Genomic DNA, 25259 nt, shown 5'->3' with positions numbered 1-25259 from the left:
CGAAGCAGTTTAGCACACGACATAGAGGTGACACCAAATTTAGATTAAAGATATGAGCTAATTTTATTTCTCTTGAGCTGCGATAGCGGTAATCCCGAAGAAAGACGCACGCGCACCGACTTTTATTTTGATCGGCGGCATTGATCGGCGGCATGCATTCGCGTGGAAGACTACCGCCACCTCGAGGAGCCGGAGGAAACTAGACACACGCGACGGGACCGCCACGCCGCGAGAGTGGAAGGGAACTAGGCAAGCAAACGCTTGGAACGACGACAAAGGGAGGGCGGTGCAAGCGTACACATGACCAACACGGGTCGCACAGCGGCAAATCTTTGAGAAACCCTTATTATCTGCTAGAGAGTCTACTGATGTTGAAAATGGTGCATATTAATAAGTAATCTACTGAAAATACATATCCAAGTGATGAGACGTATAAGCTTTTGCATAGAATGAACTGATTTTGCATCAAATTCGGGAGCTGAGTTTTTGCCCACGCAGATCTGTTGACGGATACGAAAAATGCACAGCAACTCTAGCCATAGACAGCTTCGCTGTAATAACAAAGACTATGAGTAATTTCGCTGGCCCGGAAAAATGACTTACCCATCTGTTGGACCTGTAAGCCCGAAATTGAAAAAAAAAATCGACAGATGCTGCTCTAATTATGGTGCACACAGATTCCTAAGATGCAGACTGCCATCCGTATTAAATTTGAAGAACCGTGCAGCTTAGGTAATCATGTAATTATTCTTATTGACCTGCGTCGCTACATTTGTGAACAGCGGAAGTTTTGCTACTCTCATTGTACGTTTTTCTTTCTTTTCCCTCATAGTCGCCACAAATACGCACTTCGCCTATTACTTTGTTACACACTCTTATTTGCAATTATTTTCTCCGTAAGTTTCCTGCTCTTATTTTCAATTACGCTACTTTACTCTGCTTAAATATATTGACAGTTATTTGTATATTGTTACGAGGCATTGTGTATGAGCCTGCCATTAAAGGACCGCTGTGCTAGGCGAAGAGGAAGAAGACGGGACGTGCGGTAGGACGTGCGCGTGTGCATATTGCATTGTACACCACACTTCATTTATACCTGCCACCAGTGGTGGCACTGCAGAGAATCGGCGGCCGTCAAGTTCCTCAGATTATTGCCCTGCTTTCCGCGTATATTGTATACATACGCATTGCACAGAAAGAAAGTCTTGTATTATATCGTAATAGTTATCACTGAATTGATGCGTCTCGTCAAGAGGCCTCCTAATTCCAACGTATGTACGATGTCATTCCAGCGTTTCCACGTACGCCACAGACCGTGCCACCGCCGGTCGCGCCTCCGCCGGTTGCGCCTCCGCCGATTGCGCCACCACCGGTTGCGCCACCGTCCGTCGTGCCACCACCAACTCCACAGCGGCAGCAGTGTGAGTGTAAACGCTTAGTCAGTCTCTGTAAAAAAAAAACGCAACTAGCTCAGCAGGGAACTCTGTTACAGGGACTCTTGACTGATTTGACACGGAGTGTAGCCTTATATTTGGTGACGCCGACACAAGGTGAAACTAGACGCGCGTGTACACATACACACAATAAGCTTAATTTCTACTAACGTTTTTTGGGGATCCGCTGTACTTATAGCCTAGCCAGGGGCGTCACTCAAGAAAAGCAGGTGTCCATCAACCTTTTGAGAGACATTGCGTTAGCGCGTTCCTTCATGTGTCTGTCCCCTCGAATTGCTCTACACTTAATCTCAAATTAATGAGGTCGACCGACGCGCCAACATACGTTGCCGACCTTGCCTATCATCATTTGCAGATGCTGCCTCGTGGTCGTAGCTCCGCTGTAATTATCATCATCATGTAGCCGTGACTTTCATGAAAAAGACACATATCTAATAGAAAGGCCCCGTAGTAGCCATGCTTCTCGCCTGGCTCCTTGGGTGATGAAAATTGAAGCTCCGATCAGCAGCTCTACGATGGAATTAAAAAAAAAATAGAAAAATCATCGCCGTGTTGTCAAACACAAGTCAACGGTGATCACGCTTCACGAGATCTCGGAATGCACGTCCATCTTGAAAGCGGAGTGTGCTCTAAACATGCCTTAAATAGGCAAGCTGATTCTGCGCAGGAAGTAATTCTGGCACTCCAACTCTGGTAATTTAGCAGATAAAGTGGTGCTCCATCTTGACGAGAGTTTTATACCTCATTTCTAACTGGTGGTATATAGATACTCCTATGTAACCCAGTGTCGTTGAAAAGAAAAGTTTACAATCATGGCATACTACCGGTGCTAACATATGGGGCAGAAACTTGGAGGTTAACAAAGAAGCTCGAGAACAAGTTAAGGACTGCACAAAGAGCGATGGAACCAAAAAATGTCACAGTTTTACCCGAAAGGAGAACCTTCTATAGTACGATGAACGCCACTCTTACCACCAAAAGAGGCTTGGTATTAGCCAGAGAAGATGCAATAACAAGGTGCGGGTGGCGCCGCTGTCTCGAAGTTCCTGCACTCAGCCAACACCACCTAGATAGCACAAGGCCTGCTCACTCCGATCTAATGACGTCATGCTACCTGGCCCGTAATTACCATTGCCAAGGCTTGGCGTGACGAAAGCGGTGACGTCAAAACCACCACTGCTTACTGAGGAGCATCCCCATTAGATTCTATGGCTGTCGGGCCAGGTAGCATGACGTCATGAATCTGGGTGAACAGGCCTTGTGCTATCTAGGTGGCGTTGATTGAGCGGCCTGTGACGTCATGGATTCTGACGCCGTCTTCTCCAACCTATAGCTAATATTTTATCGGTAAGAATGGACTACATTGTATTCTAAAAGAGCCAAAGACAGAACTTGGGAAGTTTCGCAAACTTCTGCTGCACCACAACGACCCGAATACGAAAAAAAAAGTGCCTCAATATTCGTGACGTCACACCGACAACCCGTGTAAAGTTTTCTGGCGGGAAATTCAGAAATGAAACAAACATACTCATTTTCGCTTTTATTAAATAAGATAATCAGCCTATTACCGCGAAATTAACGAAAAAACAAAACTGTTCCGAAAGAATGCTTTGTTCGTATAAGTTGCCCGAAAGTCTGCTATTCTCCGGCGAGACAAGCGTGCCTTTATCTCCTCCGCATGTCCGCTCACGTTCTCACGATCTATATCTGGTAGAGGAATAACCATATGAAGCTAGCAGCTAATGAAGCCAGGGAAAACAACCAAGGAAGCTTCCCTTGAGTTTGTTGACAGTTGGCTTTATGTGGTTCTGAATAACAAACAATCGGTCCCCTCGGTTGCCCGTCTTCTCGCTCCGGTAGAGAAAGTCTAGCTCGGAATACATCGGGGTGGGGCGGTCCTTACACCAGCCATCACTTGTACCTGGAGTCCACCATATGAAGGCAACGTCCAGTGCCCGAAGGGCTCTCCGTCCCTGGGTGTGCAGCGGATGCCCGCCATTTACTTCGGACGCGTGCCCTGGAACAAAGACAGACCGCTAAAGTGTACTTAGGGGTGTGGATTAGAGAAGTACGCAACCTGAAGACTGTATGAATGACGGTTCATGGGCAATGCTTTTGATAAGTCGCTGTTGCAGTATCTGCATAAAACGGACCTGCATGCTTACATGTAATTGCATTCTGACATTACGCGGTATGGCAACCCGGGTGAAAAAAAAGAAGACAAAAAGAACGCTGATTTACTGTTTCTCTTTAGTGTCTCCTTAAAACATGAATGAATCCTTGAATCGGCGAGAACGAGTGCTATTATTGCGATAGCAATTATGTGGACACTCCGGACGAGTATTTGCCACCGCCGTGATGTTCCGTATAAAGTCCAACTGCAATAAATATAAGCGACCCGCGCGCCTAGTGCTCTGTGGGTGCGAGGAAAAGCGTGCGAGGCTGAGCCGAGCAGGAAGTTTGCTTGATGCGCGCCGTCTTCCAGAGCGTCCATTGCTGGAGGTCGTAGGGTGCATCGAGGCCGGCGCCTACGCGACGAGTTATTGAGACACCCGATAGGAGGTCGCGTGACCGAGCGCGCTCTAGGGGAGGAGACCAAACGGGTGTTTAACTGAGCTAGTTGGTTCATTTCTTCGAGATTTATGGCAGCTGAAAATTGTGGAACACAGACGCACAAAGGAACGAACAAGCGTGGACGTGGCTGCACTGGCAGCTGATTTCTTTATATGAATTCCCGCGCTTTTTATGTCGTCGCCATAAAAATTGCCGACGACATGAAAAGCGCGGGAATTTAAATAAAGAAATGAGTTGAAAGTGCAGCCACGTCCACGCTTGTTCGTTCCTTTCTCTGTCTGTGTTCCACAATTTTCTGCTGCTACAATCCTCTACTCCTCCAGCCCAGCCGTGGCAGTGCACGGCTGTCCGCGCAGTTGAGCGTGTGCACTGCTCTCGCGTAGTATGATGCAGGCAGGTATCAGGGCTAAGGGCGAGCCGAGATGGCTGGTGGCCTGATGCGCTCTGCCTTCCGGCGCGCCAAGTGTCGGAAGTCGCGTAATCGAAGTTTCGGAGACGTGGTGAAGCGAGCGGCAGCACGAGGCATTCGCTCCCCGCTCTTATTATGACGCGAGCGTTGCGACAGCGAGTGCTCGCGGTCATCAAGGGAGATTTTGTTCACGTTTGTTTGACCAAACGTGTCAAACCTTACCAGGTTGACAACTGGTAAGGTAAACGAATGTTTGCTGCAATTTACACCACCGATCAAACTAACGAAACCTTACTTGGCGTAATTGTACCCGCACTTTGTTACCGATGTCGACCACCTATCTGGGCGAAACTGCGGCTTTTGTTTCCCCACCCACTGCTCCTCCTGCTTCCACTGCAGTCTCGGTCACAGAGCTCGTGTGCACGGTTGGGACGTTCGCGGTCATGCCCAACATGCTGCCGCCCGATGGTCCTGTGCCCGTACCTGTTCTACTGCGACGTCGTGGCTTTCGGTGGCACCCTGCAAGGCGTCAAGACAATGATCAGCTGGGAAGTGTTCAAGACGGTGATCCAGAACCACACCGTGACCGAAGGCGGGATTTCGTTCGACGCCCGGTGAGCCAGCATGCCCCTACTGCTATCGGTTTATTTGTTACCTTTCGCGGTTTTCTACATCCAGTAAACCAAAGGTCGAGAACAAAAGGCGGTGTCTTCGTATACAGCACCCGGACAGGTGCTGTCTACGGTATTTAGTCCGGTATTTAGTCCGGTATTTAGTCCAGTATTTTAGATTCTCCACACAAGCGGAAACAGTAGAACGCGGTACATATGCGATAAACAGCAGCTTTGGCAAGGCCAACCGCAACGAAATGTCACTTTAGCTAAATTGGCAACAAATGAATGGTGTATATACTACTGAAGCAATCTTGGCCAAGCCGAAGGGCTGGTAATTGTCTAATGTCCTTATTAGCAGCGTTTTAATAGCGCCTAATCAGACTAGGCATGCAACTGATGGTTAGCGGCTATGACATAAGTGCAGGCAAGTCGCCTCCGTGATTTTTTTAGCGCTCTGCAGGCAGCCGAAGCCGGTACCCAATCTCGGAGGTCACGCCGAAGTGTCGTGAGCTCCGAGTATTGTGTCACTTCCGACGAGCGGTAAGAGCACGGTGTTTTTTTGTGACGAATTCACTGGTTTTTCAAACGTAAAATTTTGTCCGGAAGCTGTTTTGTACATATACTATCTGAATCCAGGATTTTTACGTGGCCTAAAGCTTTCTTGCAGTATCCCCTTTAAGTAATACACCACCAAGTTTTTCTTGTTTAGGTAGAAGAGGTTTTCCAAAAATTGCCCGTGATTGATAGTGTTGTTTTGCCTTATTAGGTGCATTTATGCAAGAGGCGAAAATTACCTGCGAGAGAAATCCCAATATAATTGTGGCAAATTAAAAGAGATTCACTAATTAACGTCTAAATTATTCGCCTTACAGCACATGTTGCAATAGCAATTGAAGTCTGTAGTGAAGTCGGGTTTGCTCAGCAGAATTGGTTAGGATAACACTACTTACCAGATCACCTGCTTCAACGCGTTATATGAAGTATGTCGGCGTTCCAGCTAACAGTGCCCCAAAAGCGTGCGTCAGACAATTCGTGGAGATCTGAACTTTAACGTCGATGCGTGTTTTAGCAGATTTTGGCGATTGATATATGTCTAAATATATGAATATATGGATATATGTTTATGTGGTGGTGGCGTTGAGTAGAGGTAGAACCACCCAGCTTCTAATCTGAAGGTCTTAAGTGCGAATCCTCCTCCAGTCCACTCCATTTTCAGGCATGGAGTGATGCTTGACACCGGCAATATATATATATATATATATATATATATATATCGCTGAGAGATACTGGAGTTATGCTAGTACAGGTGCAACCAAATTAGGAAGGCCCACTGAGCTTCAACAAAGTCACTCCCTCACCAGAACAGCAATTGGCCTCCCTGGTGCAGTATTCGGCCACTACCTCCATAATGACTCCTACAATTTACCCATGGCCCTCACTCCCCAGCGGCTGCGGAGCACCTGACCAAGGCGGCGGTCAGACCTGCGACGTGGCAGAGGGTGCTAAGAATCTCTGGGTACGGACAGGCCGCCACTGGAAACTGAACCTGGCAACGTTCAACACGCGCACCCTATCGAGTGAGGCTAGCTTAGCAGGGCTATTTCAATGAATTATTAGGTATTGCCTGGGATATTATTGGCCTGAGTGAGGTTAGAAGAACTGGTGAGGCTGATACAGTGCTGACTAACGGCCACGTGCGTCTGCTACAGAGGTCTTCTAGATAAGAGAGAACTCGGAGTAGGATTTCTAGTCCATAAGGACATGGCGGGCAACATTGATGAATTTACAGCATTAATGAGAGGGTAGCAGTCGTCGTAATAAAGCTGAATAGGAGGTATAGAATGAAGGTAGTACAAGCCTATGCCCCAGCCTCCAGTCACGATGATGAAGAAATAGAACAGTTTTACGAAGATAATGAATTAGCAATGAGAAAGGTGCAAACTCAGTATACTGTAGTCATGGGCGACTTCAATGCAAAAGTGGGGAAAAAGCAGGCTGGTGAGCAATCAATTGGCAGCTACGGAATCGATTCTAGGAACGCTAGAGGAGAGATGTTGGTAGAATTCGCGGAAAGGAATAGGCTCGCAAGAACAGGCAGTGGACCTCGAAAAGCCCTAATGGAGAAACAAGAAATGAAATAGATTTCATACTCCTGCCGATACCAGCATAGTGCAGGATGTAGAAGTGTTAGGCAAGGTAAAGTGCAGTGGACCATAGGTTAGAGAAATCTAGGATTTCTTTCAACAGTAAGAGAGAAAGAATAAAATTAGTCAAGAAGAAAGAGGCCAACCTAGACGCTGTAAGGGTAAAAGCAGACCAATTCAGGCTGGTGATCGCAAACAAATACGCAGCTTTGGAAGATGAAGACAACATAGAGGTAATAAATGAAACCGTAACTAGGCTAATCTCAGAAGCAGCAATTGAAGTGGGAGGTAAGGCACCAAGGCAACCTGTAGGGAAGCTCTCCCAAGGAACAAAGCACCTAATAAAGAAACGGCAAAACATGAAAGTGTCCAACTCGAGAGATCAGATATAATTCGCTGAACTGTCGAAACTGATCAATAACAAGAAAGTAAGGGATATCCGAAATTATAACGTGGAAAAGATTGAGGAAGCAGTACAATATGGACGCAGCATGAAATCAGTGAGAAGACAGCTTGGCATTGGACAAGGCAAGATGTATGCACTGAAAAATAAGCATGGTAATATCATCAGCAATTTCGATGACATAGTAAAAGCAGTGGAAGAATTCTATACTGACCTGTATACTGCCCAAAGCAGCCAAGCTACTTTCATTCGAAATAGTGACGAACCGGATACAGAGGCTCCTTCTATAACTAGCGATGAAGTTATAAGGGCCTTGAAAGACATGACCAGGAGAAAAGCTGCGGGAGAAGATGGAATAACAGTAGATTTAATCAAAGATGGAGGAGATATCATGCTTGAAAAGCTTGCGGCCCTTTATACGCAATGCCTCACAACTTCATGTGTACCAGAGAGCTGGAAGAACGCCAACATTATACTAATCCATAAGAAGGGAGACGTTAAAGAACTGAAGAATTATAGACCCATTAGCTTGCTTTCGGTATTGTATAAAATATTCACCAAGATAATTTACAATAGAATCAGGGCAACACTTGACTTCAGCCAACCAAGAGAACAGGCTGGTTTCAGGAAGGGATGATATTCTACGATGGATGTCATCAATCAGGTAATCGAGAAATCTACGAAGTACAATCAACCTCTCTATATGGCTTCCATAGATTATTAAAAAAAGCATTTCATTCAGTAGAGATACCAGCAGTCATAGAGGCATTGCGTAATCAAGGAGTACAGGAGGCACACGTGAAGATCTAGGCAAATATCTACAAGGATTGCACAGCAACCTTGTTTCTCCAGAAGAAAAGTAGAAAGATACCTATCAAGAAAAGGGTCAGCCAAGGAGATACAATCTCTCCAATGCTATTCACTGCATGCTTAGAAGTATTCAATCTCTTGGACTGGGAAGGTTGAGGAGTGAGGATCAACGGCGAATATCTCAGCAACCTTCGGTTTGCAGATGACATTTTCCTATTCAGCAACATTGTTGACGAATTACTGGAAATAATTGAGGACCTTAACCGAGAAAGTGTAAGAGTAGTGTTGAAGATTATTATGCAGAAGACAAACATAATGTTCAATAGCCTGGCAAGAGAACAAAAATTCATGATCGCCAGGCAGCCTCTAAAGTCTGTAAAGGAGTATGTTTATTACTCACAGGGGACCCTGATCACGAGAAAGAAATTTACAGAAGATTAAAATTGGGTTGGAGTGCATACGGCAGGGATTGCCAAATCCTGACTGGGAGCTTACCACTGTCGTTGAAAAGGAAAGTGTACAATCATTGCATTCTACCGTTGCTAACGTATCGGGCAGAAACTTGGAGGTTAACAAAGAAGCTCGAGAACAAGTTAAGGACCACACAAAGAGCGATGGAAAAAAAATGTTAGGCCTATGGTTAAGAGACACTGAAGAGAGCGGTGTGGATCAAGAACAAACGGGTATAGCCGATATTCTAGTTGACATTAAGCGGAAAAATGGAGCTGGGCAGGCCATGTAATACGTAGGATGGATGAATGGTGGACTATTATAGTTACAGAATGGATGCCAAATGAAGGGAAGCGCAGTCGAGGACGGCAGAAAACTAGATGGGGTGATGAAGTTAGGAAAGTTGCAGGCGCAAGTGGGAATCAGCTAGCGGAAGACAGGGAAATTGGAGATCGCAGGGAGAGGCCTTCGTCCTGCAGTGGACATAAATATGGGCTGATGATGAAATATGTCTACAAAGTGGCCCGAGTTTAAGCATTTATGCTGAGCAGACGTAGCCTTTACTGCTGCTAGGTTTCGAATTTTGGTTTGGAACAACTGCTCTAAGGTAAATTATTAAAAAGGTATTTAATGAGTCGGCCTGCCATGGTAGCTCAGTGGTTATCGCTTTGCGATGCTGAGCTCGGCATTGCGGGTTTGATGCCGGCAGCGGCAACCGCATTCCGATGTGGGCGGAGTGCAAGAACAATCGTGTACTTAGATTATAGATACACGCCAAAGAGACCCCAGGTCGTCGAGATTAATCCCGAGCGCTCCGATATGCAGTGCCTCATAATCAGATCGCGGTTTTGACACGTAAGAGCCCAGAATTTAATATTTTCTAGATTATTGAATATCTTTACTCAGCCACATACACATTGCAATTTTTCTCGCAAGTAACGTCCGCCTGTTGAGGGAATTCCGCTTGAAAACATGTGGTTTCGTGGTCGTTATAGGATCCTGTGCGTTATTTCGACGAGGCGTCGTTGATTGGTTCACAGTATGGCCACAGGTATAGTGATTGATCTACGTCTGCGCATAAGTCATCGCCGGAATTCCTAAATTTTAGATATTATTTTAGACGCTCAGTGAAGGTAACAGTATTGCCACGTGGTTGCAGCGGGAGGGGTTGGGGTGAGTAAGTAATTTACTCCGGACTTTCAGAACGTATGGTCAATGGGGAGGCAAGACAAGATTAGTTAGATGGCCATATTTGAAAATAACTGCATTGCGAAGGTATTGCGCCAAGCAAGGCGAACTTTATACCTCGATCCTATACTTGCTGTCTCTGAGCTTTACTTTCATAGCGCAGGAAATGTGCCCTTTCTTCCAAACATTTCCTTTACCGAATACACGCAAGACCTTTTGATTGGCAGAAAACCGACGTGGCACGCTGCTCAGGAGATCTGAAAGAAAACTTATTCTCCACGATGGGGTTAGGTGACTACTAAACAGACGCGCCGGTCTTACGTTCACTGCTCGCTTCAACGAAGTGAGGCTTTCGCCAGTGATGTCTCGGCCGGCAGTTCCAACGAAACATCATTTGTTTTCATTTGCCATTTTGTGTCAGACGCCTGCAGTGTGCCGTGAAAGCGGTGCGCCTCGTTTGTTTCAGATACGTGAACCCAGAACACCTTGAAGGCATAAAACTGCAGAACGAGCTGGCTACAATGAGTCAGCAGAATATCAAGCACTACGGCATCCTGAATATGGTGACAGATCCAAGAAACCTGGTCGCCTATGTGAGCAAAGCGAAACTACTCATCGATGTGAGTATGAAAGATCGCGAAGAAGATAGGGTGCGTAAAGGAACTATGATTACTTAAAGTGCAAAAGGACAAATCGTTAAGCGCTATTCAGCGCCTTAAAGAACTGGGAGCTTAGCAAAGATATGCAATTGGCAAAAAAAAAAAACAGTTACTAGAGAACCGTACAGTACAAGACGCTGCAATTAATCAAAGCCCTTATGTATGTTTGTGCCAAGGCCTTGCCTTATACTTTGTGCGCGCGCGCGTGTGTGTGCGAGTGCGTGGGTGTGTGTGAACCACAAAGACGTGGCTGTGATGCCCCAAAGAATACATCGCGTCCCGACCGGAAGAACATAGTAGCCAGAGATTATTCGAAAAACACCCTTTAGAAAATGATGTTTGAGTACGTCATTTCAACCAGCTTCGGGTTCGACACATTCGCTGATCAAGAAGAGGGCGAGGGCTGCGACATGCCGGTGCTTTAGCGCTGACAGTACTTACCGAACATACAACGACCCCCCCCCCCCCCCCTCCCCGCCCTTTTTCCACTTACCCCTTTCCTTTTCTCTGTTGGAAGGAGGTCCTCGTTTGTGACACTGGGACCACCTTATGTATTTAAAGGGACACTAAAGAAAAAAAAAGAAATCAAGTAACAGTGAAAGATTAGGCTTTTGTAACAACGAATACGTCATTCGAAGCAAGAACCGAGCTTTCGTAAGCGAGAAAATGAGCAAAATGAAAAATCTAAGTGGCGCCACTTGTGGAATGTGGTACCTCTCTTGTGACGTCAGCGCTTGCTGATTCGCAGAGAGTGGCATAGAGGGAGGTCACGTGTAGATTACGCTAACTCGCATGTCTTGGCGCGGGCTATTCAAATTGAGTAGCAGCAGATAGGAAGAAAGGCGTACATTAACACACAAAAGACAATAATAGACTTCTAGACGGATGGTCTGTCAATCTATCTCGTCTTAATGTTTTCCATTATGGTCCCTTGTACAATCAGCAATGAAAACATGTGAGAATAATAAAGTTGATTCCGATCCCTCAGCTTTGATAAGCCTCCCTGGAGTAATCTCTGGATCTGTCTTGAATTGTGGGGTTTTACGTGCCGAAACCATGATTCGATTATGAGGCACGCCCCAGTGGGGGACTCCGGATTAATTTTGACCACCAGAAGATCTTTGAGGTGCCCCCACTGTACAAGACACGGGCCTTTTTGCATTTCGCCCCCATGAAAATGCGGCCGCCACGGCCGGAATTTGATCCTCCAGCCTCGTGCTTAGCAGCGCAACAGTTGTGTCCGTCTGTGGATCTGTTCCTCGCTCGGAACCATCAATATTAGATCAACGCGACCAACCTATTCAAAGTTTTACTGCCGCGGGATATTAGGCTTTCAACAATGGGGGTCCTAAATTTTGTCGGCATCAATTCTTCCCAGCGAAGACGTTGATCTAACCTCCGGAGTGGCTAGTATAGCTAAGGCGTTTTGATGCTGAACCCGTGATCGCGGGCTGTATTCGCGCTGCAGCGGCGGACGCCTTCCGATGGAGGCCAAATGCTTACTTAGTCCTTAGGGAGGGTCCGTCTGATCATTAGGCGGCACATCTGAGCGCTCCGCTTAAAGCGTGTAATTTATGATGAGGTTTTAAAAATGTGCATCGCTACCGATCGCAGCGGCGCCGCTCGCCTGAGTTTGCAGTCCCGTCGTTCCCTGCTACGTAGCGGGCGCGCATGACGTCAGTCGGGTGAGCTATCCGATTGGCCACCTACGCTGCGTCATCGGGAATGCTTGAGACATGCCGCTGGATTAAGCTTAGGTTTAATAGCATATATATGCACAGTAATTTGGGTGCCCTTAAAGGTAAGTACACCAAATGTAATAAATCTAGACGTTTCTTCAAACCAGGCTTCCGCCCGAGAATGCGGATCGTCGGCTACAGCTCTGGCGAGGGCAACCGATGGGACGCGGGGGGTTTCTAGCATGAAAATGGGACCAGCGGTGTTATTCTGTGGCTGCAGGAAGATGAATGGTACCAGCGCTGTATTACGCTCATCTTGCATTGCATGTGTGGGCAGGAAGTAAACTGCAGCGACTACGCGCTGTAGAAGACGCGAGCGCAGCACGTCAATGTCGACACCAACATCCCTGGTCAGACAAAGCGGCCACTCGCTGTTTTGAAAAGAAAGGCGCTTTCAGCACAAACCGCAGGTCCCACATTAGTCAGACAGCCAAACTTTGTTTACAATTTGCCGGGAATGATAGCGGAAAAATATTCGAACAAGCCGAAATCCGAAAAAAAAAGGGTTGCGATGAACATTCAACACGCTTTTGTACATGTCAAAACGCCCGTAAGAAAGCCTCCAACTTGAGTTCCACTTTGATGCAGTGGTACTGTCTCCGTCTCCCACGCAAAAAGGGGAACGCCGCAGCTTGAGTGGAGGTTAATGATTAACCGCTCGTACCTGTGTTATTACAGCGCGCTGACACGAACTCCTTGTGAGAAAGCATTCCTTGAGAGATCCCCTTGTGTCTATAGCATACGACAAAAACCGTTTCAGGAACCTTTTAAGGTTTCGACATCAGGGAGCTTCATTTAACGCAAAAAACAAACAAACGAAAAAGCCATAAATATTATGTTGGCACTCCTTCAAATGTACACATATGATCAAATAATTCCGCAGCCCTACCCTACCACATCTCTCATAGCTACATAGTGTTGCTTCGGAATGGTAAACGTCTTTAGTAAGTCAATCGCTCAACCAATTTGTGAATATATATAGTTCAACTGGTAATCAATGAAAGCGCCCGCTTCATTGCCGTTTCGAATGTGCTTCTCGCAGAAATTTAAAGATCTGCAAGGACACGACCCAAACAGAAAGGCAATGATTGCCTTCGGCGTCCTCGACTACAGTGGGCCAGACGTCTGGGACTTGTACAGCAGCCAGTTCAGAGTAACCGTAGAGTAAGTACGCAGTGACCCGCCGTGGTAGTTGAGCCGCTGTGGCGTTGAGGCGCTGTGTTTGAGGTCGCGGGGTCGATCCCTGCAGGCGGCGGCCGCATTCTATAAAGGACACGGAATGTAAAAAAAAAGAAAGAAAAAAAAAAGCTACGTTTGCCATGCATAGGGTGTAGGTTATAAAAAAGCACAGGTGTTAAAAATCACAAAATCACCAAAAAGCTAGATATATAGGTAATTCGATATATAAAATAAAAATTATGTACAGAAAATTTCAAGCGTATTTTACAGCTGCTTCATATGCACAATAATTCGTTATGTGTGGGTTCCGTATACCCGGGCTCGACAGTACACGCTACTGGCGAGAAACACATCGCTCGCCTTGCTTTGCCGTTACAGTGACAGAAGGTGCCACGGTTTCGTTTCTGCAAATTCTGCGCTTCGTCAAAAAGTACGCGTGGCCATGGGCGACTGCGTACGTTTAATTTATTGTGTCTACATACTCTGTCGCTGTGTGCCTAAGCGGGGTATAATAAAGGCATCAACCGCGAATTTACACCTCCGCGCGCAATTTAAGCGTGAACTACCGAGAGCTCAGAGGTAGCAATTACGTATAGCTGCTGCGATCCTGTCTACGCGATATTTGACATTTCGCTGCGCAAGCTAGAATCGCGCGAATGCCACTCTGGTATTATAGTCGACGAACCACAATATCCATCTTCGTTAACCTCTCGTTATGTTACACACGGCCGGTCTTCACAAAAAAGTTCTTACGCTGAAAATGTTCGTATAAATATTTGTGAGAGCCGATCGTCATACTAGACATGCAGATGACGGCTTATCTGTGAAAAACAGCGCTTGTTGATTAGGCTGCCGTTCACCTAGTTGAAAGGCCTCGCAAGCTGTCCCTTTGGTGCGTACTGCATGCCGTCAATAAGTTGAAGTGACATAAATAAAAGATTTTAGCCTGAACAGATGCCTTCGCATATTGCCCAGTGAGCTTATGTGCTGCAGGGGTTGGCTTCAACTTATTGCAAGCCATGGGACGTCGATAAATTAAACAGTACGATATATATATATATATATATATATATATATATATATATATATATATATATACCACAATGGTTAGGGAGAGCAGGCAAAATCCCTTTAGGAAACCTATGTGACTTTTCAGAAATGTTCAACAAAGACTATAAAACCTGTAGCACGTTATTGCCAAAGAGAATATTGCCATCTTGACGCACCGCGTCCTCTGAACATTATTTTGTTTACACAACACACGCTGCCCACGTGATCTCTCCTGCGCCGTGACTGTCGTATACGTAATTGCGTTATTATAAGGGCGTTAATATAATTAATGCCCTAGCAGTCGTTATTGCCACAATTCACTCGTGAGGTATTTACTGCATCCATATGAAGTCCGCGCTCTAAATCATTACCCTTGTCATACAGCATTCATTGGTAAGACACTTTTGCAGGTAGATATTTCAGTGATTTCACCTGCCTCCCCTAACTCACTGAATTGCTTCAGCTTTCCCATAGATGATGTGCGGTGCGTTTTTCGTACACACACGCATTTTCGATACAAACGGATTTTTAGTTTTGTACGGCTGTCACTTTAGTCTATGCGATCTGCATGGGGTCACTGCAATTAGTGCGATGGTGATAAGAGAGTGTGATAAGCGAATAAGCGTTGTCTAGCAGCGAGGCCGCAGAATGACAGCGTGTTTTACTCAAACCCGATCTCGTTTAGTTCTCTTAGAGGAATTGTTTCAAATGTTCCGGTGGATGTCATTTCAGTTTTCGATGTTTTCTGGTAATTTATGGGGACTCTTGAAGTTAACCAATAGCTTCCTGTGGGACCGGGAATACTCCGCACGACGTAATCGTGCGGGGGAACATTTCAAGGTAGCTGATATGCCCTGTCGACGCCTTGTGTTTCGCCCCCACTCTGTTACACTCCCAGTTGGCAGATGAGTCGTCCATGTTTCAATAAAGTTTTCTCATCGTCGTTCCCTTGCAAGGCGTGCGTGTACGCCTTTTGCATACGCACCAAGGGATTCCGGTATAACTACAAGCTTCGCTGTAGAAGCTGTTTAGACATCCGGAGGAGACATAGTCCAAGTCATAGACGTGGCAAGGCTGTTGGATGCCTCACGAAGAGGGAACTTGGGCGGCTAGCAATAAAGCGGATGGGGGCGAAATAGAAAACAGCACCTAGCGGGTCCAAATTAACCCGCCTTCTCCCAACCATATCGAGTATCTTATAGTCATTGTGCTGCATTGGCGAGTTAGAGCTAGATGCGTTGGAGTAGTGGAGTGTCCGAATGAAATATGAATATGAGAGAGAAGAGACAGTCACGTACCGAACTGCATGCACACCGGATATTCTCGTTGCTATGCAACGTAAGCTAGCGCAGTTGCTGCTGCCAATTTTGCAAAAAAAAAGAAAAGAAAAAGAAAGAAAGAAAAGAAAATAACAGAAACAATAAAATAAAAAAGGAAATTATTTACATACGCACCATCAGCCTAGTTCTTCATCATCAGCTTACTTCTTTTGTCCACGGCAGGACGAAGGCCTCTGTCAGCGATCTCCAATTACCCCTGTCTTGCGCTAGCTAATTCCAACTTGCGGCTGCAAATTTCCTAACTTCTTCATCCCATCTGGTTTTCTGCCGACCTCAACTGCGCTTCCCTTCCCTTGGGATCAATTCTGTAACTCCAATGGTCCACCGGTTATCCATCCTACGCATTACATGGAATACCCTGCTCCGTTTCTTTCTCTTAACGTCAACTAGAATATCGGCTATCCCCGTTTGCTCTCTGATCCACACCGCTGTCTTCCTGTCTCTTAACGCTACGCCTAACATTTCTTGTTCCACCAATTCGCTGAGCGATACTTCGCTTCTTTTCAATCTTATTTAGTATAAGTTACACGTTTCTGCCTTTGGATACTTGGAATTTCGCTTACGAATCATATAGTGTTTCATGCTCGATTCGTCATCGATTTGAGAATCCACTATTCGAAATTGCCGAACATTCGCTTACTTCTTTCGAAATGTAAGGGGGGACACGTGTTGCGAAAGTGGGCGGCAGAAGATCGATCGCTGCAAGTGGTTAGTGTTCCAAGTGAGTTTGCTCAGAGAGAGTTGAGCTTGTTGTGCAGAGCCACCAGTTAGCGAACGCGCGGAGCAGATTAATTTTACTCAGCTGCATATTCACAGAATGCCGTTCGCTTTTAGACAGCCTACGAATCTGGACCCGAATTCGCAAAAACTTCTTACGCTGGAATTTTTCGTAGGAAAGAATTTTAGCCAATCCTGATGCCAGACATATCATTAGCCAAAGCGGCCAGGCAATGGCAAAGCGAACGTATACGAAAGAAAAGCTTGGTGAATGGGGCCCTGGACCCGCATTCGCAAAAAAAAAAGAAAGAAAGAAACCTCTTACGTTGCAATTGTTCGTAAGATAAAATCCTAGCCAATCCTCACGCTGGACATATCATTATCGAAGGTGGACAACCAATGCCAAAGAGAACTCACGAACGCCAAACTTTGTGAATGCTGGCCACTGGGGCCTAATTCTCAAAGCTTTTCGTTCCTAAGCGCCCTTTGCCTATCGCCAGCCGCCTTCGCTAACGACATGTTTAGCATAAGGATCGACTAGGACTTTATCTTACGAACAAATTCTATCGTGCTTTCTGTTTTTTTTTGTGGACCCGGGCCCTGTGGTCTTTGTTTATGCGATGCGATTATTATTTGTCCAATCTCACCACATTTCCAGCTCGTTCAAACAGTGTTCCATACTTTATTACCGCACTTCTAGGCTTCAATGAACGCGACACGCTATGTCCATGTGTGCTGACGTGCGGTTCCGTTCCTTCATTACCGTCATTGTGATAGTGTGCCAGGTGGGCCGATGAATAACTGAGAGCAGTTGTTTGTCCTTTCAGATCTGCTCAGCTACCGCGCGTACTTCCCCTTGTGAATGGTGTTCCGTGCTTGTGTCAAACAATAATAAAAAAGAAAAGAAAAACAAACGTTTTTTTTGTTTAGTTTTTTTACCGGATGGGCTCTACAGAATTTTTCTTCTTGAATGGGCAGCGCATAAACGACTAGGGCAAAAATGCAAGAAAGACAGAGGACAGCGCTGTCCTGTGTCTTTCCTCCATTTTTTTTTGCCCTAGTCGTTTTTGCGCTGCCCATTCAAAATGCACAACCAGTACCAACTTGCCCAAATGTCGATTCTTATACAGAGTCTGCACATATCACTTTGTCAAAAAATTATAAATATTCCGCATTCGATTTGATACTCGAATGTGGTTCTTCTCGAATATTTGTGTCGGATTCGGAAGACTTTGCTATGAGAACAGCCCCGCCACCCTGCCTTAAAAACGATTATTCAAACGTTCCGCTGCATCCTCTCACTTGCAGGAGGAGCAATGCAGACACGGTGATCGCGCTTAGCTCCACGGGGTCGCCGCCGGGCCAAGGCAAGTGCGTGTCGGTCCCGCCCGCACTGTTCGACACTGAGAAGCTGGCCGATGAGTTCAAGGGACGGTCGAGGCCGTTCCCGAATCTGGTATGTGTGGCTTGGGGTGTACAGCAACAAGACTGTAGAGTCGGTGCCTGTTTGAGATCGAGAGTTGTAGCAACAAGACTGCAGAATCGGTGCCTGTTTGAGCTCGAGAGTTGTAGCAAGGTACCAGAATGCGGGCATTTGCGTAATAAACATTTAACTACAATTGCTGTAGACGTGCCTATCCATGCTTTCGAAGGGGAAAGAAATATCGACCCTTTTTTCGTCCGTTATTTTCAATTTGAGCGCCATACCGTATACGGGGTGTTTCACTTGGGCAAACTTCAAAAATGCACAAATGCCACGTAGCTGGACTTAACGAAGGTAATATTGTTTGCCGTCGTTTGGAGATACTCTGGTTATGTTTTGCATTCCGCCTAATTAGATAATTAGTCTTAATATTAATTAATCAACTCGTCACTTATTATAATTAGATGAAAAGTGTCAATGAGAAAATTGCAGAGCAACATGAGAAACTCCCTATACGTGCTACATAAAAGTTTTTTTCAGAGCGTGAAAGAAGCCCGCGAATACATGCAAAGTGCCTCGAGCGGCCAGTCGCGTTAAATTCTATTTTTCATAAATAACTTATGATACTGTCAAAATATTTACTTTATTATTCACTGAAAAATACGCGATCCACCCGTGTACATTTTTTTTTGCTGCCAAATGTGATTAAAATGCCCTAGACGTAGAAAAAACCCGCTTAAGTCAACAATGTGGCGTTGCTTCCTCAGGCGGGGTGTCGAGTGCAAGTGTTTGAAGCAGGGTGTAGAACCGAAATGTTTTCGGGTTCGGTTTTGGTTTGGTTTGGGCTACTAATTCTTGTCTTTTTCGGTTCATGTTCAGCTCCAGAGAAAGAATATAAATGGTTCAAACCGGTTTCAACCGGCTCATACGGGTTCATAACAATTCGGAATTAGGAAAAATTAAGGCGAATTATTGAGTATGTTTCTTTCTGCAAGTTTAGAAGTATTCAAGCTATTAGATTCGGAAGGAATAGGAGTGAGGATCAACGGCGAATATCTCGGCAACATACGATTTGCAGATGACATTGTCCTGTTCAGGAACACTGGGGAGCAACAAATGATTAAGGAAATTATAAGAGTAGGTTTCAAGTTAAATATGAAGAAGTCAAATGTAATGTTGAGTAGCCTGGCAAGAGAACGAGAATTGATAATCGGCTGTGAACCTTGTTACGACTGGCCTGTGTGGTGGACAATTTGGGTCGCGTCGCCAAAGCCACGGCGAAAGCCCCAACGTTTCAAGCACGCCGTGCCTCCCGCAACCGTTGATGATGATGATGGAAACATTTTATTGACAAGAAAAGGAGAGGGGGGAGTTAGGGGAAGGGTGGTCGGATCCTTATTCCGGGATTCCGCTGGCTAAGGCCGCCGCCCTGGCTCTTTTCACGAGGGCTTGCTGGTCCTCGAGGGTTGAGCTGGACAGGGCTGCCTCCCATCCTTCCCACGTTGGCTGTTGTGGGGTGTCTGAGGCACTATCAGCGTGACAGGCCCATACCATATGGTACGAATCTGCGTTCTGCCCGCAGAATTTACATTCGGCTGAAAAGGATTGTGGCTCGATAGCATGCAGCTTCACTGGATTGCTAAATGACGCAACCGTTGAAAAACGCCTATAGGAGCCCGCAACGGCGAAAAGAAGTTAGCATTATTAGAGCGCCTATTTCTACCTACTTGCCCACAGCGCGCGCGACGCCGTGATGTCTGCGTATAGGCTCGTCAGTGCTGTCTCCCTTAAGCGAGCGGGATAGTTAAACTTCGTGTGCGCATTCGATCCTTCTCTTCCTCCTCAGCAAGGAAGACGCCGGCGGTGTCTGTGTGTGTTTGCGTGTGTGCGCGTCAGTGACTTTCCCTCTGCTGGGCCCGTGGCAGTTAAAAAAATTCGTCGAACTGGCTTCCATGCACCGAGCGGCGGCCGCAAGCGTGGCGAAGCGTTGTCTCTCTCCTTCTCCTGAGCTAGGGCGTTCCGGACTCTATATAAAAAGCGATATAAAAACCTCTGCAACAATTTTGTAAACTATACCTGGCGCAGTGGCTCAGTGTCTATGGTGTTCTGCTACTGCGAGTACGGTTCCCGGCCTCGGCAGCCGCATTACGACAGGGATGTCGGAAAGCAAGGACGTTCGCCACAGCGTTCGCACACCGATTTAATTCAATCCAGTACCCACTATTTCAGCGGCTCCCACGGCCTTCGCATAGTTCTGTGATGTTAAATCTCAGCTCCTAACAAAATAAGTAATTAAATTGGATGCATAGGAGGTCCCTCCTTCAGTCATTGTCTGTGGGACCTCCTCCTCCTGCGTTTACCTTGTATACAGGTAACATATCCGATGCATAATAAAAATGCAGTTCCACTCAACGTGAAAGCTGGGGAATTGCGGAGCAGTGATTCGCCGGCGTTTCCCTTGTGTTTCCCTTGTGTTTATCTTGTTTTATCCTGTGTTTATCTTGTGTTTAGCAATCCATCATCCGTTTTGCCACCTGCGCACAACTGGTGGGAAACCGCCACGCCCATGGAGCCAAAGCCTTTGCTTATGATAGTTACAAGCGATTTTAACAGATTTCTGTTAATTAATGTGATTAATGCTTAATTATTTCTGCCTTTTAAATTATCTTGAATCTTGTTAGTTTATTTTGAACCGGTTTGGGTCAATTCGGCACTTGTTCTGACCCTGTTTTGAGCAATTGTTTTTGAGCGTGATGACGCGACAGACGCCGACGCCGGCAGCCCGGGACCCTAAAATGCTTCGCACTTAAAATTGGTTGGAGTGCACACGGCAGGAATTGCCAAATCATGCCCAATACGTTACCACTATGCCTTAAATAAAAAGTGTACAGTTATTGCGTTCTACCAGCACTCGTAACATATACGGCCGGAACTTGGAGGCTAACAAAAAATGTCGCAGTTTCGCCCGAAAGGCGAAGCATCGATTGCGATAGAAAATTAGTAGAGAGCTATTCGGAGTAGGGATAGTACTTTTATCGGCTGCATAAACTTGGACACATTGGCTTACTAACTGAATTAGCAATCGTGCTGTCAGCGCGCACAAGCAAACATGCATGAATAGATCACACTGAATGACCGCAGCCAACGACTGACGAAACGCTGGCAGCAAGCGCAGGTTCGCGCGGTCTATCGCTTCAACGGAAACTGAGCGGCGAATGCACAGCGCATACAAAGGTCAGAGCCGTGTGGAGAAAAGAGACGGTGCGGGCGACCGGCACCGCCGGGCAAAGGGCAGAGAAGTTGTTGGCAGAGGAGAAGCTGCCCCCCCCCCCCTCCCCCCTCTTCCCGTTTTTTGCTTTCGCGTGGGAGATTGAGTGGCAAGAGACGCCTTTGGTGCGGGAGCACAGCGCTGCCCTGCCTTCCTCCCTCCCATACCTCCACGGCCTTTCGCGCAACGGTCGCGTTTGCTTTCCGCCGTGCGTTCGCTCTCCGTGATAGCGCGCGGGGGAGTTCGCCCTCCGTGATAGCGCGTGTCCCCCGCGTGCTTTCGCTCACGCATACGGCGCGCGGCGACGATTTTATCGCCCTTGGAATCTATACGGAACCTCACGGCGACGGCGACGGTGACGCCGACGGCAGAAATCCGATTGAAGTGTCCATATAATTGCTCTCGCAATAAAAAGTCCGAGAACACGTTAAAGGAACAATAAAGGCAAATACTAAGTCGACGTGGACTATTTAAATATAATTCTAGAAAGCTCGCAACGCTCGTTTCGTTCCAAGAAAAGATTTAGTTTCCGAGAAAATTGCACCTGAAGGGTCCGCATACCTTTATCGCAATTCAAATCTTCCGGCACCCAACCGGGGAGTGGTGACGTTGCATATGCCATCACCGCCCTTCGCTGCCGTCGGTGAGTAAAATGGCGGCCGACAGACGGCGGCACGGTTTTTTGCACAAAACACAAACGTGCGGGGGCCATGGAGGAACCGAGCCAAGACAGATCGGTGAATTCGCCACTGCAGCTGCTTTTGGTCAAGAGGGGTGGACCGTTCGGGCATCCCGCGGCATCACATGTAAGTGGAATTGTCTGCCACTTGCAGTTTGTGCGAGTTTCGCGAGCCAGCAAAACCAGCGCAGCACTGCGCGATAACGGAACTACGGAAACGCGAAAGCGCGGGCGGCGCCAAGTCGAGCGAAAAGGAAACTTTTCGACCACCTGCGTCGTTGTCAAGGGTAATGTCAATGAGTTGTTTTTTCTAAAAATGAAATAGAATTGGACAAGTAGCATTTTATTTCGCCTTATAATGCAATACAATTATGTTTTATAAGGAGTGGTTGGGTATTAGTGATAGAACTTAAATAAGGAGTGCCTTCGTCATCGGGCAAGTAGTAGAATGTCCCGGGGGAATCTCTTATCGTTTCCTGCATTAACCTCAATTTCTCGATTACTAAGGCGCTGTTCGCGATAAATATTGACACCTTAGAGATTCTCGAGCACCAATCAATCACTTTAGCTCGACTGAATATTTGCCTTTGTGTCCCTTTAAAGACCGAGCAAAGAGAGATGGAACGAAAAATGTTAGGGGTAACATTAAGACACAGGAAAAGAGCGGTTTCGACGGAGACGAAGAAATCCCGGCATCCTATAGTCATACAGCTTCGGTGTAAAGTGGAGCTGGGAAGGGCTATGTAATCTGTAGGAAAGAGAACCGGTGGAGCATTAGAGTTACAGAATGGCTGCCAAGGGAAGGCAAGCGCAGTCGACGACGGCTGAGATTTAAGTGGTATGATGACTTGGAATAACTTGGAATCAGCTATCGCAATACAAGAGTAATCGGAGGTCGCTGAGAGAGGTCTTCGTCCAGCAGTGCACACAAAAATACGGTGTTAACGATGAAAAATTTCAGAATGGAACGTTTTCCAACCTCACTTGGGAATTATTTGAGCCCTTACGTGACACGGGTCGATGTGCGAGGTCTGTTTCGAACGTTCATGCAGTGAGTCCGCTACAAAATGGGACATTCAAACAAGGACAGAAAGAGGGTGAGAAAGTTTGCAGCGCCGCCTTCATAAGTGCGACAGGTCATGATTATGACTACAAGTCAAAGTTGTTTCAATGAAAATAATAAGCGTTCAGTGTATTTAGATAAAAAACGAACTCTTTACATCGAATTCTTTTAGATGTCTACTTAATTGGGAAGACTGCGACGCATTCGGCAAGCTACATCGAAAAAAAAGTTGTCGCGGTTTCACCTGAAAGGCGAAGCACCAATTGCGATAGCAAATTTGTAGAGAGCTATACGGAGTAATGATAGTAGCTTTATCAGCTGTATAAACTTGAACATGCAGCAGCACCGGCCACACGCAGAACTTGTCGACGCCGTCGGTGTTTTGCCCGCGTTCGCACAAAATGCGTGCGGCGTTGGTGACTGTTGCCGGAGCCTCTGATATAAATAGGCACTTGGTGCCGCAGCTAAACATCGCCTCCCTTCCCCCCCACGGCCTTTCACGCGTCGGAAGAAGGCGCGTTTGCTCTACATATATGGTGATTGTAAAGGAGGAAAGAGACGCCTACTTCTGCAGCCCTTAAGGGAGCACGGCGGAGAACGCGCGTTTTTTCTCCGCCGTGAGTTCACTCCCCGTGAAAGCGCGCGTCCCTCGCGCCCTTTCACTCGCACATACAGCGTTCGGCGGCGCGCGGCGACGATTTCATCTCCATTGACGTCATACGGAACCTCACGGCGACGGCGACAGCGACGGCGACGGCAACGCCGACGGCAGAAATCTGCTTTGGAGTGTCCATATAATTGCTATCGCAATAATATCGCTGAGTGAAGCAGTCCGAGGATGGAGTTTGCTTGAGCCAAAATGCGGGGATGAGATGCGAGATCTTGGCTCCGAATGCAATGTCACAAACTTTGTCACCGGTGGGTGTGTTCAGATATGCGGGGGTCCCGGTTATATTTTAAATGCGAGGCACTTTAGGGGCCCGGGCTGTCGGCGTCGGCGTCTGACGCCTGATCACGCTCAAAAACAAGTGCAGAATTGATTAAAACCGGTTCAAAATAAACTAACATGATGCAGAATAATTTAAACACAGGCATAATGAAGCATTAAGCGCATTAATTAAACGAAGTGCGTAAGGATTGCTTCTAACTATCATCAGCAAAGGCTTTGGCTCCATGTGCGTGGCGGTGTCCCACCAGTTGTGCCTTAGCACAGGTGGCTAAACGAATGATGGATTGCTAAACACAAGGTAAACACAGGATAAAACAAGATAAACGCAAGGGAAACACACGGGAAACATCGGAGAATCGCTGCTCCGCGCTTCCCCAGGTTTCACGTTGAGTGGAACTGCATTACCGCCGAGTTTACCAATGGATTAGCGCCGATTTTTTTATTGTTAAGTACAACAAAAAATTACACCATCTTCCTGTAGGGGAATCCTGAGTAGTATGCGAAGCAGCCATGGGGTCGATTCAAGGTAGTTTTATCAGCTGTATAAACTTGGACATGCAGCAGCACCAGCAACGCGCAGAACTGTTGTCGACGCCGTCGGCGTTTTGCACGCGTTCGCACCGAACGCGCGCGGCGTCGGTGACTGTTGCCGGTGCCTCTGGGGCGCCTACCGTCGCGTCTCTAACGTAAGCTGCTTCGCATTATCGCGCGCGGAGCCGCAGTTGTTGCCATTCGTTGCGCATTCCGGATAGGAGCGTCGGAGAGGAGAGGAGGGGGAGGTAGGAGGAGAGGAGATGAGACAAGGAGAGGAGGGGGGGGGGAAAGTTGCGCATGCGCAGTAGGGGTGTGGACGCCGCACGGCGGAGGAAGGGAGGGAGGGAGTGACATAGCCCCGACCATAAGATGCTTCGCATCTAAAGACGCCCATACATGATTTCGACGCATGACTCATGTTATTTATATCTGAACACATCAAGAATATGTGCCTATATATATATATATATATATATATATATATATATATATATATACTAGTACAGTATGCGACAAAATACTTTTTTTTCTTGGCGAACTCGAGTGTCAAAATGCAGGACAGGGAGTTTTCTAGGGTTCTGAACACACTGCTGCCACAAAGCGGAGAAAGAGG

The 25259-nt window shown here is 46.7% G+C and overlaps 1 protein-coding gene across 1 annotated transcript in view; it reads left to right on the top strand.

Moving 5' to 3' along the window:
* The first annotated feature begins 1298 nt into the window (after nt 1–1298).
* LOC125947145 (uncharacterized) overlaps nt 1299–25259 on the top strand; it is a 31037-nt gene continuing 7076 nt past the window's right edge. Inside the window, exons 1-5 of the mRNA XM_049671521.1 lie at nt 1299–1421; nt 4837–5051; nt 10513–10666; nt 13487–13608; nt 18039–18186. Coding sequence (XP_049527478.1) covers nt 4903–5051; nt 10513–10666; nt 13487–13608; nt 18039–18186 — 573 coding nt within the window. The 5' untranslated portion in view covers nt 1299–1421; nt 4837–4902. The remainder of the gene's footprint in view (nt 1422–4836; nt 5052–10512; nt 10667–13486; nt 13609–18038; nt 18187–25259) is intronic.

Source organism: Dermacentor silvarum, chromosome 7 (assembly GCF_013339745.2).
Source record: "Dermacentor silvarum isolate Dsil-2018 chromosome 7, BIME_Dsil_1.4, whole genome shotgun sequence".
Lineage (NCBI taxonomy): Eukaryota > Metazoa > Arthropoda > Arachnida > Ixodida > Ixodidae > Dermacentor > Dermacentor silvarum.
This window is presented reverse-complemented; position numbering and strand designations above follow the sequence as displayed.